This window comes from Camelina sativa, chromosome 4 (genome assembly GCF_030686135.1).
Source record: "Camelina sativa cultivar CO46 ecotype springtype chromosome 4, ASM3068613v1".
NCBI lineage: Eukaryota > Viridiplantae > Streptophyta > Magnoliopsida > Brassicales > Brassicaceae > Camelina > Camelina sativa.
In genome coordinates, this window is record NC_141883.1 from 23,831,880 (window position 1) to 23,847,085 (window position 15,206).

A 15,206-nucleotide genomic window follows, 5' to 3' on the forward strand; every position below is an offset into this window, starting at 1 on the left:
CCCTCCCTCGACGCACGCACACGCGCAAGAACCAAACGACAACATTTGTTTTCTTTTTGGAATTTAATCAGATTCCTAACCAAATTAAATAATAAACCAAGATAATGAGTTTTTTTTTTTTTTCGTTTTTTGAAAGCATCCCAACGATGTGATCACATGATACGTTCTATTCATTAGGCTTTCCCAAGTTTCACATCTTTGGAACCCACATGAAAATTAAATCAATTAATCGCAATAGAGATTTTGATTGCGTTGTTATATCACACATTAAAATAGAATCTGACAAAATCTTAACATGAGAGAAGCTACTATTGCTAATGGTATAAAGTGGGATTTTATGGCTATTGCCATTAATGGTGTCGTATCACGAACCTCAAGAGTGTTTTATTGGATGACTTGATTCTGTCGATTAATACGAGATTTGATTAGTAGTAATAAGTAGTAACTCGTGAATTGGCGGACTAGTGGAAATGTGAATGTTCCCGTGGTTCATTCCCTAGATTTTATCAATTAAGTGTTTTTGTTAAATTCCACAAAACTTTTTTTGATACCAATGTTAGGTATATATACAATTTTAAAGTTGCCACAATAAACGTAGAGGAATCAAAGAAAGCATAAATACCAAAAACTACGATTAAAAGACTTATGAATAAGAAATAAACAAAATTATACAACCACCAAAAAGTTGAAAAAAAAAGACATTAATTCTAAACCGTGAAGCTTGGAGATTTACGAAAATGCATTAGCTCCAAAATAACTCGAGTCTTCATCGTTGTTGGCAAAAACAAACGGTTCGCGAGGCAAACCTTCAAACCTGAAGACAAAAGGCTGCTTAAACCCGAATCGCTAGAGAGGACTAATAGCAAGACAAAAGTTAAAATCTAAACTGTTCTCTTAAGATTCCAAGTGTCCCACCAACTCGCTTCTTTCCACATAAGCACAAGGCAAAGAAAACATGTACTTTAAGATTCATTTTGGGTTGCATAAAGCTGGTTAAATAACTTATCTCGAGCTAGTGGAAATGTCATCAAAGAAGAAATCATGATGATTATATAGGAAAACAAAGACAAACCGAAATTACAGGAATCATGTTTTTATAATTTTTTTCGGCAGCATGAATTAAGGAGCTTGAGCTCTTTTTTGCAAGATGATGATAGGTGTTTCCCCTTTTCTCATCATGTCTCGGAAACTCAAACTCAAACACAAATCTATACAACAAATCATAACCTGAGCAGAAAGAAATATTACCTTATCCTAAGAAAATTAAATTATCTAAAAGAAACCATTATTTTCTTATTTCATCTTTCTCTTGCGGTCACACCAATATCATTGTCCCTTGTCTTCTGATCCGCCCTATGGACGGATTGCTTGAAAGCTACGGTTGGAGCGATTCTGCAGTTTCTCCTTTGATGCTCGAGAACAAGCTCCCCGGCTAACCAGTCGAGCTTCTCGAAATTGCTTTGTTCATCGATTCTTTTACCTCCAAACAAAACCGATTCTACATTCTTTTGCTTCAGCATCTCCTCCGCTACTCCCACCAGCATATTCACATTGCTCCCACTAGGGTCGGTGTCTATGTTTGGACTGCAAGGTCCCAAGCTCGACCCATTCGCCTGCAACAAAACCCATCAATTCATAACTATACAAAACATAAAATTATTTGTGAAAAAACACCTACAAGTACGTACATTACATAATCCAACTTGAAAGTTTCATTTGAGACAAACAACATATCATCCAACAACATTCCTACTAGGTCAAATTGGATCACAAGTAATGAGCATTTTTACAATACCTGAATGCGAACATAGTTACTACTGCGGCAGTGACCAAAAGCCATGGCCACAGCTTGATCAACGGTGTCAACAGCAGCGTCATTAGAAATAAGAGCCGCGGGGCGAGCCCAGTGCTTAGCCGTCCACTTGATAACCCGGTCGTATTCATAGCTAACGTGAAGCAACTGACCCATGCCAAGAGAGAGCACAAGCAGATCCTCAACTCCTCGCACAAAGGGAAACTCCTGCTTGTTGTGGAGCACGTGCGTGATTGCAGCGGCCGTGGGGTTGCTCATGGCTAATCCTCCACCAACGGCCACGCACTCGGTGCGACCATCAACGGACTTCATCACCAACGGGTCAAAAACACCCGGCTCAGCGCAAGTAGCTCTACAAACCTCCCAGAGCCTAAAGTCAAAGCCGTCCGTCTCAAGTGCGTCGGCGCGTGAGAAGAGAAACGGCGCAGAGCTTTTGAGGTCGTAGCAAGGTATAAGCACGGGCTTAAGCGTGTCCTTTAAGCTGAGCTCCGCGAAAGACTCCTTCATCACTTTGTTCAACTTGGCCGACCCGGTGGTTCTCATCATGACCCGTTTCAAGATCCCCCCTCGTCCTCGTCCTCGTCCGTAAAGACCCTTGGCGTTTTTGGTGAGGAACTGCCACGTGTCATCGGCTGTGAAGATGGGACGGTAACCGTCTCTTGACCCGAAGAGCATCGCTGTGTAAATCCCACCAATACCGGACCCGGCGGCTACATCAAAGTAATCGGCGATCCGAGCATTCGGGTCACCCGATTTCGATTTCAGAGCGTGCTCAAGGTAAGCCAAAGCCTTGCCGGGCAAAATCCCTCTCATCCCACCCCCGTCGATGCTCAGGATACATATTTTACCTCTCTGGTTCTTGACCGACCCAGCCGAATTAGCGGGTTCGGGTTTGGTTTTGGGCTCGTCGCTGTACCCGAAAAGAAACTTGCTCTCAAGAATGGAGAAAATCTCGTAGCTGAGTTTGTCTGTATCGATGCTAGGTTCCTCCTCCTCCTCCTCCTGCATAATATCATCATTCGCCGCCGACTTAGAAGCCTCCGTAGTAGTAGCTCCGCCTCTCTGTTTGATTAAATGCTTAACGGAAGCAGTGGCGGTGGGTTTATTGCGTACTCTATGCATGATGATTGATAGATAAATCAATACTTCCTTACCCACAATTTAAGACATATATGAACACCAACAACAACAAGAGACTTCAGACCAAACCCCACACAAGTCTTGGACTTTTTTTTTTTTTTTGGTTAAAAAAAAAAATTAAAAGAGTATGGTAACTTTCTTCTTCTTCCCTCTCACCTCAAAAATTCAAAAAAAAAAAAAAGTAGAAGAAAGAAGAATGAAGAACACAGGAGTTATCACAGAGGATGTCTGTTGTTTTGTTATATATATATATAGCGCACGCTTTACTTATTAAAACCTCCCCACCACCAAACCCATCAGATTGAAGAGAAAGGAGAAAGGAGAAAAGGCAGACAAAACACGGACTATTTAAAGTACTAATCAATAAGAGGAACGAGAGCTACTCCTATTAATTAACTAATTATCTATTTGGGATCGTTTTTTCTATTTTGCATTACATACATACATAATTACATATACATACAACACAGAGACTTGTAGTTGCATTCACTTTCTTTTTTTGTTTTGTTTTTTTTTTTTTTTACTTTGAATAATTATAATTATGTTTGATTACATGCTGAAAAAAATATCTTTCTATAATGAGTATATTTCCTCTAATTATACTAACTTTTTTTTGCCATTGAATTTTCCATATAAGACTTCAAAAGGCATTTGTTTCTTCTGTATACAAAAAATAAAAATAAAAAAAACTCTAGAGCAAGAGAACATCTCTATGGTAGTCAGTGTATGTATATAGTAGTAGTTTAATTTTAATAAACTTGAGAGACGACGTTACTTAATATTTTGGAAAAGAAAGGTAACATTTGCAAGTAACATAGCCTCTCTGACTTTCTTATTTTTACATAACTACAAACGTAACGAACGCTAATCTTTTTTCTTTTTTTTTTTTTTTTTTTTTTTTTTTTTTTTTGTTGTGCAAAACGAACGCTAACGGCTAAATCTATGATAATTAATATAGTAGTAATATTGTTATTGTATATAAGAGCGAGCTTCAAATGTTTTTTAAAACTGGCATCGTTGAATGCTTCTTTTTTTTTCTTTCCCCTTAGATCATTAGATGGAATGCAATTAAGAGAAATGAATATTGCTAATATTTAGGAAAAGAAATACTACTATATTTGTATATATATTTTGACCTTTACGGAAAAGAGATGTCTTGTAGTTTTTTTCTTTTTAATCAAAAAAAATCTATCAGAAACGTGTGTGGAGGGACTCTAGGAATCATAGAAAGTTTTAATTATATATGATGATGATATCAAATTTGACATGTCAAAGTTCTATCGTGTTCTCTAATCTCTCTTGTTTTCTTTTTTTCTTTTTCTTTTAATTACGGAATTCAATTACTACTAGTTATTTGCTTTGTCACATATTTGTTGTAGTCAAATAAATCCGTATATATACGCTGAAGTTTGTTCTCAATAAAACAAATGTGACGCTAGTTAGCATCTTCATTGTATAACTCTTGTCATCCCGTCTACTAATTATTTTCACTTGAATTGTTTCATTGCTTCAGTTGACCATAAAAATGTTTTTTTTTTCTCCAGTATGAATACGAATTACAAACTAATAATTTCATAAAATGTATTATAAGAAATATATAAAAAAAACATATTACATCGACATTTCCTACCAGCTTAGAAGTAAAACTCAGTCAAATTAATGTATCAAATTGGATATAATGACCATCCTAGAGAAAAAGAAAAGGCATACATTTTATGTGTTGACTGAGTTTTTTATAAGCTGTCCGAAACATCTCTTTTTTTTCTTTCCTTCCGCTTGAGCACCTTTCCTCTAGGATGGTCATTGCTGATACCAATAATTCTAAATTGCTACAACTAACGAGTCAATGCCTTTTAAATGAAAGTGTATGTGTTGACTGAGTTTTATAAGCTGTCCGAAAAATGTCATGGAATTGCTACTAAACCAGGATGTTATACAACATTGTGATATATAAGACAACAAGATAGAATCATCACAGATATTTCATAAATGATGTGAAGACAATGAGTAGAACTAACAAAGTTGTTGAGGCACTACTTGACACAATTGCAGCAAGAACATATGTGAAGTTCCAAAGTAGTATAAGAGGTAGTACATGAAGTTATACAGGAAGCCGAACTGTGTGAGTACTTTGAAGAGCTGAAATACAGAAGTTTGGGGACAACTTGGACAAGCCAAGAGGGTCAGATACAACGGAGATGGTATCAAACGTCTGAAGCAGTTCTTGTATTAGTTCCAAAAATAATACAGGAAGTAGTACAAGAAGCTGAGTTAAGAGTTTGAGTACAGAAGCTTGGGGTCGACTTGGACAAGCCAAGTGCCGGCTGCTGAGCTGGATGAACATCTTGAATGGAAGATTCAAGATGAGATCATGGAGAGAAACTTTCCTATTTGTTGTATAATAGGAAAATTGCTAACCCTAGGGGTTGTACAATTGTTAATCTCTCAATTCCTGTTTGTTGTATAATAGGAAAGTTGTCAACCATAGGGGTTGGGCAATGGATACAAATACCAAGAGGGCGGTTCATGAATACTTGCGCGCTTCAAAATAGTTTTGAGAGATGCAAACAAGATGTGTGGTGTCGTCCCATCAACAAGATAGATAGATCTTATGATGGTTTATTCATCTAGAAAAGAATGATAGGCATATTAGTGTTTGTATCATATGCAATTGTAATTACTATCTTGTTCTAGTGATTGTTCTGGACTAGGTTCCGGAGATGTAGGAAAAAACCGAACTCCGTTAACAAAGCTTGTGTGTTATTTATTTTATGCTCATACAAATTCAAAGTAGATCCTAACTAGACTTAGCCACAAATATGCGTTTTCATTAAATACTTTCCAAGCTTATAGTAAATCGGCTCTAATGGTCGGCAATAGCCACTAGCCACACCAAGGAGCATTAAATGGTTGTACAAGAATGATCACATTACATGTTAGTCTTCATCAATCAGTCAGATTTACTAAAAGCTAAAAAGGTTCCTTAGTAGTTAGTTGGGAAAATCACGTTTTAAACCTTCAAAGTGTTAATGAGTAAAACTTTAAACCTCCAGAAAATTCCACTAACACTATAAACCTTTAAAATGATTTTACTAGCACTTTGAACCTTTAAAATGATTTTACTAACACTTTAAACCTTAAAACTAACTTTCATTTTTGTATCGTCATAAAAAATAATGTAATAATAATATCTGTCAACGCGAAATAGTCAATGTTGGTTTAATTTAAATTTAAATTAGTTTATTTTTTATAAATAAATAAAAAGATAAAAAATAAATTTGTGTTCATCTTCATTGAAGACAAAACTTTTACGACGTTACTCTTTTAATAAATGCATCTCCACTATATTCTGATTCAAATCGATTAACTTCTCATTGGAAACCAATGAATCTTCTAAATATATATATATATATATATATATATATATATATTTTTAACAACAATCTTCTAAATATATTGTCATCTTCAATTTTACATTTGTCAAATGTTTTAACCTTACCTCTGATTTTTAGTTTTCTTTTTTGATGTATTTTTTTTTATCAATCGTCATAAATAATTAAATTAAATTAAATCAATTAAAAAGTATTTAATCAAATCAGGATAGTTTAACTATTTCACGTTGACGGATATTACAGTTCCGTCATCTTTCATGGCGGTTCAAACAGGAAAGTTAGTTTTAAAGATTAAAGTGTTAGTGAAATTATTTTGTAGATTTATAGTGTTAGTGAAAATATCTCAAGGTTTAAAGTGTTACTCAATAACACTTTGAAGATTTAAAATGTGATTTTCCATAGTTAGTATAATATATATAGCAACTAATAATTATATATATATATATAATATGTTTTCCCGAATTAAAAGACAATACAAAGATATAAGAAAGTGAGCAATATGTTGTTAATCAAATATATATGGGTCTCCTCATCTAACAGTTTCATCGGCAATTCTTACGTTATACTTTTTCTTTATCTCCTATTTTTAGAATTAAAAATTCTTTAAATACAGCAATACGACGATTAGAATTATCAAACATCAATCAACAAAATAAAACTAAATTAAAAAAGAGTAAAGAAAAATGTCTAAGAGTTTAATGGACATAATTCTGTTGTTTGTTTCAACATTTTCTTAATGATATTCTCGTTGATTTCCGCAGGTAATGGACATAATTCTTTAAACATCTCTCAAAACTTTAATTCTTTGTATTTGGTGTATATTTTACTTTATGAAACTTACAACCTTTACCATCTAATACAAGTTTTTTTTAAGCATACATGCTCAATGTTAACAATACATATATGATATATATATATATATATAACATGCTTGATGCAAACAAGTAAGATATTTAGTTTTTGGTGTATAATTATAATCTACAAAACCAAAGAATGTCTTTTTCTTTTACTTTAAAAAACAAAAAATTAATAATAATTTTCGTTCTTGCTCATTTTTACTTTTTAGAATGGGTCAAAAATATAAAAATTTTGCAAAAACAGTTTACTTGTGAGAAATCAAATTACCACATGGAAACAAAATCTTAAACAATGCTGAATCTTCTAACAAATATACTATTTCTTACAAAGGAAAATTAATTATGCATTTAAAATCCCAATAAATAAATGGTCTTTTTAAATATATGTTTGCGAGAAGTAAATATGCGTTTGCGAGAGGTAGCGGAAGAACCGTTCATCACTTAAGTAAATATGAGTGGTTGCGAGAAAAAAAGAAAGTATCAATAAGATATGAATACACTTGGTTATTGATAAATCAAATTTTATTCCATTAGGAAAAACAATGGGAGAGAAATTGCCATATCCTTATGAAATCTGTCCAGGAAACCGAAGCAAAGAAGCGGCCCCAGTGATCTGTAATAAACCAAACGCTATCGCATTGTGGAAGGAAGTTGCTTCAATCCTAATTATTTCTTGATTTAATAATTTATAATTTCCTGAGAAATTCTCTGATCTTCTGAATTTACAACAGTTTAATTTAATATTTTGCATTGCCTTTTTAATTTAAATTATCTTGTTTAGCGTAATTCATAAAACTCTATAATTTATTATGTAGACTTGAGTCCTTGTGGAATTCGACCCCTAAGTACTGCAGTGATCTCTTAATTTGAGAGAGTAGTTCTAGATTTAATTTGAGCATATCAAATTACAAAACTTTAAACCTACACATTTAACGGATCTTTATATATATATAATTAACGGAAAAATATTATTATTTTATCTCTAAAAAAGCGGACCAACAAAAGATATTAAACAAAAAAAGAACTCGAGGACTTGTTGATTCTAATTATATGGACCTTGTTGATTATTGTAATGCTTCAAGTGTCTAAGAATTAGACCAAAACATATGTCTCTGTATGCATATGCATGCATGCATATGAATTAGATATACATCAACTAAATAAAAGGAAACTATACAAAGGTACACAATTTTTTTTCTTTAAAACAGTGGTTTCTTCAATTATGTTATAAAAAAACATTTACAATTGAGCTATAATTTTAAATAGTCAGTTTAGTTATCCCTTGATTTTATTTTTTAAAACTAAAACAAGTTTACAACAGAATTTTATTCAAGATCCGCCCATTTCTTACTTGAATGAGTTGAATCTATTATCAGATCTTAATTTTCATTAATTATTCAGTTTATAAAATCCGGTTACGATATTTGAGTATTTAAACTATCCCTATATAATTGGTTGAATAATCTAAGGGGTATTCTCTACAGATTTCCTAAACAAAATGATTCATAATCTTTCCAAAACCCCTATTTTGGTCATTAACTCAGTCACAATATTTTGGAGTTAAGAAAATAGCAATCTTTCCAAAAACCGTAGACCATATAATCATTAACTTAGTCACAATATATGGGAGTTAAAGAAAATAGCAATAGATTTCAAAAACTTTCAAGTAATCTACGAAGGTGTAGATTAATTTTGAAAACAATCCTCTTTCATTTTATTTTTTGAAATCTAAGGTGGTCATTAAGATTCTATGATTTTAATGGATTTGAAAATCCAAACAAAAATCATGTGTTATTCAATCATTGATTTTAAAATATTTATCAAAATTATGTGTTATTGGTTCCATGATTTACAAATACTTGTTAAAATCCTATGATATTCATTTAATGATTTGTTTTTGGATTTTAAAATCAACATTATGTTTAAAATGGATTTGAATGGATTGGAAAGTGTTAAATATAAGGATTCAAATCCAGTGATAAAATATGTTATTTAAAAATCCATGTATTTTGATTTTTAGAATTTACAATTCTATATGGATTTAGAAATCATCTCTCCAATAACAGTTCCTCAGAATTCTCTAAGATCCGCCCACACTAAGGAAGATAACATCTGCAAGGAAGAAAAAAGCGGAAAATAAATAAACAGTGTTTTAAAGTTTCATACCGAATACTAGTAATGTTAAAACGGGTAGTCCGGGCCCGTTTAAACACTATCCGTTTATATTCTGCCCATTTAACTAACTGCCCACTTAAACCCTTTTAAATTTAAAGCCCGTTTGTCTAAACCCGTTTAAATATACATGAACCCGTCAGCCCATTTAAGCTATACATAGACCCGTTTAAATATACATGAACCGATTGTCAAAAAAATATACATGGACCTTTTTAAATTTTTCCTTTTTATCAAACAAAAATTCTTTTGACAAACGGGTTTTACACAAACCTGCAACAAAGACTTGAGAAAACTTGCAACAAAGACTTGTCGACTTGAGAAGCAATGCATCAACAAAGACTTGAGAAGTAATTTGTTTGCCAAACATACACACAACACAAGTCTTTACACATTTCCGTTTCAAGTTCATTGGATCTTTAGTCTTTTGACTATTTTTCAATTTCCGTTTCTTCCTCATTCATCCCTATTGTTCTGCAAAAACCTGCAAACACACACACAAAACACAATATAAAACTGTGAAAAAGGTCAAAGGTTCTCAATATAATAGTGTCAAAGCTCAAAGACTACAAAAACACAATACAAGGTGCCAGAACCTCACTTGCTCTGATACGATTGCACCTTATTAAGGAAAACCAAAACATAACTCAATTCCACATGAAAAAAAAAGTAAAATATATATATATATATATGTAGGAAACAAAAAGCTACATTTGTGATGATATATCAATGGTTTAATGATTAAACACCAAGCAAATCTCACTTATATAGCTCATCAACGACTCTAAGAGATGTGATTTTTCAGACAACCAATGCAGGATTGAGGCTAAGAACTTGAGAAGCACATGAACAATAACATACCTTAGAGCATATGACGAAAGAGCTCAATACTACTCCACTCTCTATTCTCTTTGAACCATCTTTGTTACCATCTTCCTCTACCTACAACAAAACCCACGAAGCAAATCAATTGTAAAACCCACGAAGCAAATCAATTTTATGGATGAAGCATCAAGAGTCAAGACCCACAAAGCATATATGAATCATACAACACATAACCCACGAAGCATATCGGATTGTACAATATGAATCATACATCCCACGAAGCAAATCAATTGTAAAACCCACGAAGCTAATATGAATCATACAACACAGAACAAGACCAAACCCACGAAGCAAATCAATTGAACTGAGGGATTAGAGAGAGACCTCTGAATCTATTGTTATGGTGGCGTGAAGGTAGCGTGAAGATGGCGGAGCCTCCGAGTCGGATGTGATGTGACGGTGGCGAAAGATTCGCGAGTCAGATCAGAGAGCAAAAGATGACGGAGGTGAACGTTTCTGCTTCGCGAGTCGAGTTGTGACATTAGCCCTAAGTCTCAAGACTCAAGGGTAACCAGCATACGGTGCTGTGATCAATAGAAAAAGAAGATTTACTACTTCAAGCATTGTCTCTAAATGAATCAATAGAAAAAACAAAAAAACTTATTTGTTCAGCCATTGTCTGGGAAGCAACTTCTAAGTAGTGTAATCTGCCCACCTGGCAGTCCTGGACTCCCTCCGCCGTGAGTCCGTGACCATATAACATACGAAATAAATCTTCCTTCTATATTTTAATAGAATGATAATGTAAATTGTTTTGTTCTATTTTGAAGTCGTTGCATCTCTTGTGCATTTTTATTGGAAAAAGATTATTCTATTTTGAAATTTGAAAATGCGTATCTAACTATTATGAGTAGCCCAAATTAACATAACATTGATGTGAGAAAAGAACAAGAATTCATGTCGTAATCAATCGAGCAATCAATGTGTAAATCAAATGCATGATCATTTTTCTTTGTAGTTATTCATTTCATAGCATACAACAAAAGTCAACAAAACAAAGACAAAGGACAATACATTTTCTATCAATATAGAGATCGAGTCATCATTATCTATAGCCTGTTGTTACACACTCTCTTCCTTGCAAAGATCATCACAACTCATCCTTGCCACTATCACCCTCGATCTTCTCATCAGATTTCTTGGTCGAGATCACCGGTTCAGGCGTCGCTGGTTTCTCAAGTTTAAATGGGATTGATGCATGCTTCTTCAGGAATTTGTACAGTTCCACTACTGTTCTGTCAACATCCACTGTGATCTGTTTTTTTATTTTTTGTTTTTTATCAAGCAACAATTATAACAACTTCAATGCTGAGTAAAAAAATACTAAAAAAATTGCAGGTTTTATTTAAGAAACATAGTCTCATATAGTGAAAAAGGCTTTGCTAACCGGATCAAAGCTCTTGTTTCCACCGGGGAAGAACAGGATTGTTGGGAACCCATCAGCCTGAACAGAAAGAGATTCAGAAGAAAACAAAATCAGATCTCTGTGTCTTATATCACCAAAAAGCTTTTTCGTTAATTTGGCTCTTACTCACCTTTGCTCTAGGATGCTCATTGCTGGTACCATCCATCTTTGCTACAACTAACGAGTCAATGCCTTTTAAATACTTTCCAAGCTTATTGTAAATCGGCTCAAATGATTGGCAGTAGCCACACCAAGGAGCATATATCTATGACATAACTCACGCTTTTTAGGTATATATATATAACTAAGTATACGTTAGCAAGACTCTTACAATTTAAGAGATTATTACCTCGAGAAGAACATCCTTTGACTCATCAAGAACAATCTCATCAAAATTATTTCCCACAATGATCTTTACATCACCATCATTCTGCGTTTCATTTAGAGGCTAGTGAATCAATATTATTGTTGTGTTTCATTTAGACGCTAGTGGATCAGTATTGTATGGGGGATGTTAGGTGTGTGTTAAAATATGTCAGACGCCTTACATTTTCAGGTAGTGGATCTGACTTGTAGAAAGGCTTCAGTTTGTCTGCTAGAAAATCTTCCGCAAGTGTCTATTTTAAAAAAACAAAGTCATTGCTTTAAGATAAACGAACAACACGTCCTGAAACCATAGAATTTCATGCACCCAAATAAAAAAAAAAAAAAATATATTGGGCCTACCTTAATGTTCTTAACTGTCAATTCACCGTCCAGAATAAATTTCCTCATATCTTCATTTCCAGTGTATACAAGAACCTGCATACGCAAGGAAAAATTTGGATACTTAAACCTTGTAGTTCTAATGCCCCATAATGCAAAATTTGGTTTGTGGTATCATTTGCATAACCAGAAACAACAAAACTGATTCACAGATATTTCACACCAACTACTTTACCTTGGGGGCAGTGCCGGTAACACCAAATAATCCAGAAACTGCTTCTCCATAATCCTCATTGTCCATTTGCACATAAACAAAAACAAACTGCAGACAAAAGAGAGGATTGGCTTTTTGACTCAAGTTATCATCCACCTCCCCTTTTGGTATATATCAATCGCCCACTTATAATTGCAAGAGGTGATTTTATTTTGTTTATAATTGTTCCAGAAAGAGAGCAAAAATGACCACAGAAAATTTTTAAAAAAAAAATTACCTTTCCCTTGAACGACTTAGCCACCTCCCTCAGAGTGGGAAGGTGCTTCTCAGATTCATTTGCCTTAGCAAAAAGAATAAGCTGACAAAGGTTTTTAAAAAGGCCATCTCATTAGTTAATCGCCATAATAAAGGAAAACAAAAAAGAGACGGATGGTCTTTACTTGGTTTTTCACTGAGTTTTCGAAGATCAGTGATGCACCTTCCCTAGTGAAGTTGATCACCAACGGAACTTTGTTAGCGGACACAAACTCTGCAATAGCCGTTTTAGTGAAATTTCCATCTGCCAGAAAGAAGTTGATGAGACAGACATAGAGGACAAAAAAAAAAAGGTAATGTCTTTGAGGAGTCTTACCAAAACGGGCAAGTTTCTCTTCCTCCTTTTTTAGTAAAACTAAGGCAGGACGCTTGACTTGGGTTTCTATATCAAATAGCTTTGCAATATCAGGGCTTGCAGTTTGGTAAAAACTGAGATCGTCTTCCAGTCTGGATGCAGCCGCAAGCTCCTCACTCTCTGACCCCTGAGCAATAGAAAATGGCAGAAAAGGATATATCTATATATAAGTAAAATATTTCAGACTTTGTCAATCCCGCATCTTAAAACTCTCTGTCACACAATGTAAAAACGCACTAGACAGGAAGATAATAGTTCAATATACTGCAAGGGAAATCACTTGTATCTTTCACATACTAAAGACCATAGCGCTAATAGTTCTGTATCTTTTCCCTTGTGGTTTTATTAGGTAGAGAAGCCCCATGGTAAACAACTTGGTTGAGCACATATTTTACAAAACTCTGACTAAGTTAAAAAAAAGGAAAGATAAATCCAAGAAGGAAAGCACGAAACACCTTGGATTCAAAAGGATACATACCACCAAGGAGTTGAGAAAACCAAGAACAACTTTAGGTTCAGCGGATAAAACACGCTCAGCCTCCTCTTTTGTAGTGATGTTGTGGATGCTAGGACTGGCCTTCTTCTTCAGCCAAGTCACAATTCCATCCCTGCAAAATCAGGACGGTGAAAATGCATATCCACCCAAAAAAAAAAAGATATTCTTATTGAAATTGACCTACGAGAGAATACATCCAAGAAGATCACATGACTGACCCTCTCTCTATTGCACTATTATTTTCATAATTAACCATTCTTCTTCCCAGGTTCATCGAAAGAAACAATTTCTACTAATAGACTTACTTAGTCCTTTCGCCTTCGTAGGTCTTGCGCATAACTCCGTCGACGAACAAGAAAACGGTGGGGAAGCCCTGAATCTCGTACTTCTGAGCCAAATCCCCTTCCTCGGTGGCGTCGATCTTAGCGAGCGCCGCAACGCCTTTCAACTCCGTCGCCGCGGCGGCGTACTCGGGGGCCAAAGCCTGACAAGCGCCACACCACGGAGCGTAAAACTCCACCATGGCGAAGCTATTGTTGCGGACGAACTCCGTGAAATTGTCCTTGGTCAAAACAGCGACGTCCTTCTCGTCGACAGTTGGCAACGGCTCCTCTTCCCCCTCGTAGCCTCCGTGATGATACTCGCCGCCTCCTCCTCCTCCTCCTTGCTCCTCGAGATCATCGTAATTCTCGAAGTCACGGTACTGATCGTGTTCCTCGTGGCCGATGTGGCTTTGTTGTTCCTTTGACTCCTCGGCGGCGAGGAAAGCCAATTCTTCGTCGAGATCCGAGACACTGGACGCACGCGAGTTAACGAGAAGAAGGAAAGAGACTAAGAGAAGGAGAGAGATACGGCTTGTAGATGACGACGCCATTGTCGTTGTTGCTTAGCAAGTACCGATCAAAAGTTGGATATGGGATTTTAATTTTTTGGGGGAGGTTTTATAATTTCTTCTTTCAGGAACAAAAAAAAAAAAAAAAAAAGGTTTTAGTCAAGAAGAAGATGGACTGGACTGTTAATAAGAAAGTCACGTGGATGAATCGAATGAAAGAGTGACACGTGGCAACTGTGAGTCATCGTTGACTTTATTAAGCCCGTTTTAGATCTAGCCTAGAGGCGAGGGACGTGCGTGGTAGTAGTAGTGTCTAGGATTCATGCTCGGAGTCAGAGGAGGACTGGAGGAGTCGTGCGTAATGCAACAAGAATTTGTATATTAATGTTGTGTGATCATTTTTATATTTGTGGTTTAGCATATTAACACATGATGTTTCTTGATTTTTTTTTTTTTTTTTTTTTTTACAGTGATCACTTTCATCACATGTGTGAAGAATCCATGGGACTATCCAACTAGACTATCCAATCCAACCTTTAAAACCATAACCGTGGTCATACCTATTTATAATGGATCGTTTGATGAATGGGAACTAATTAAGAACAACAGCCCTAGTAGCTTTATA

At 35.0% G+C, this 15,206-nt stretch overlaps 2 protein-coding genes and 2 long non-coding RNA genes across 4 annotated transcripts; 1 reads left to right on the top strand and 3 right to left on the bottom strand.

Moving 5' to 3' along the window:
• Nucleotides 1–1,022: 1,022 nt before the first annotated feature.
• On the bottom strand, nucleotides 1,023–3,506 carry LOC104781365 (patatin-like protein 7). The gene is made up of 2 exons (XM_010506025.3): nucleotides 1,796–3,506; nucleotides 1,023–1,613 (listed from the first exon to the last, which is right to left on the bottom strand). The coding sequence occupies exons 1-2, from the start codon at nucleotides 2,933–2,935 to the stop codon at nucleotides 1,299–1,301; spliced, it is 1,455 nt and encodes a 484-aa protein (XP_010504327.2). The 5' UTR covers nucleotides 2,936–3,506; the 3' UTR covers nucleotides 1,023–1,298.
• A 3,471-nt stretch (nucleotides 3,507–6,977) lies between these two features.
• LOC147946127 (uncharacterized) lies at nucleotides 6,978–7,945 on the top strand. The gene is made up of 2 exons (XR_015597493.1): nucleotides 6,978–7,106; nucleotides 7,737–7,945. It is a non-coding gene; the product is annotated as an uncharacterized LOC147946127 (long non-coding RNA).
• Nucleotides 7,946–9,586: 1,641 nt separating this feature from the next.
• Nucleotides 9,587–10,984, bottom strand: LOC104781366 (uncharacterized). The gene is made up of 4 exons (XR_766903.3): nucleotides 10,915–10,984; nucleotides 10,584–10,783; nucleotides 10,236–10,316; nucleotides 9,587–9,858 (listed from the first exon to the last, which is right to left on the bottom strand). It is a non-coding gene; the product is annotated as an uncharacterized LOC104781366 (long non-coding RNA).
• Nucleotides 10,985–11,181: 197 nt separating this feature from the next.
• On the bottom strand, nucleotides 11,182–14,978 carry LOC104784077 (protein disulfide isomerase-like 1-3). Its single transcript, XM_087511467.1, has 12 exons — nucleotides 14,055–14,978; nucleotides 13,732–13,861; nucleotides 13,215–13,380; nucleotides 13,024–13,142; nucleotides 12,861–12,941; nucleotides 12,605–12,691; nucleotides 12,391–12,465; nucleotides 12,213–12,281; nucleotides 12,014–12,094; nucleotides 11,795–11,929; nucleotides 11,647–11,703; nucleotides 11,182–11,514 (listed from the first exon to the last, which is right to left on the bottom strand). The coding sequence occupies exons 1-12, from the start codon at nucleotides 14,621–14,623 to the stop codon at nucleotides 11,350–11,352; spliced, it is 1,734 nt and encodes a 577-aa protein (XP_087367593.1). The 5' UTR covers nucleotides 14,624–14,978; the 3' UTR covers nucleotides 11,182–11,349.
• Between the last annotated feature and the right edge of the window lie 228 nt (nucleotides 14,979–15,206).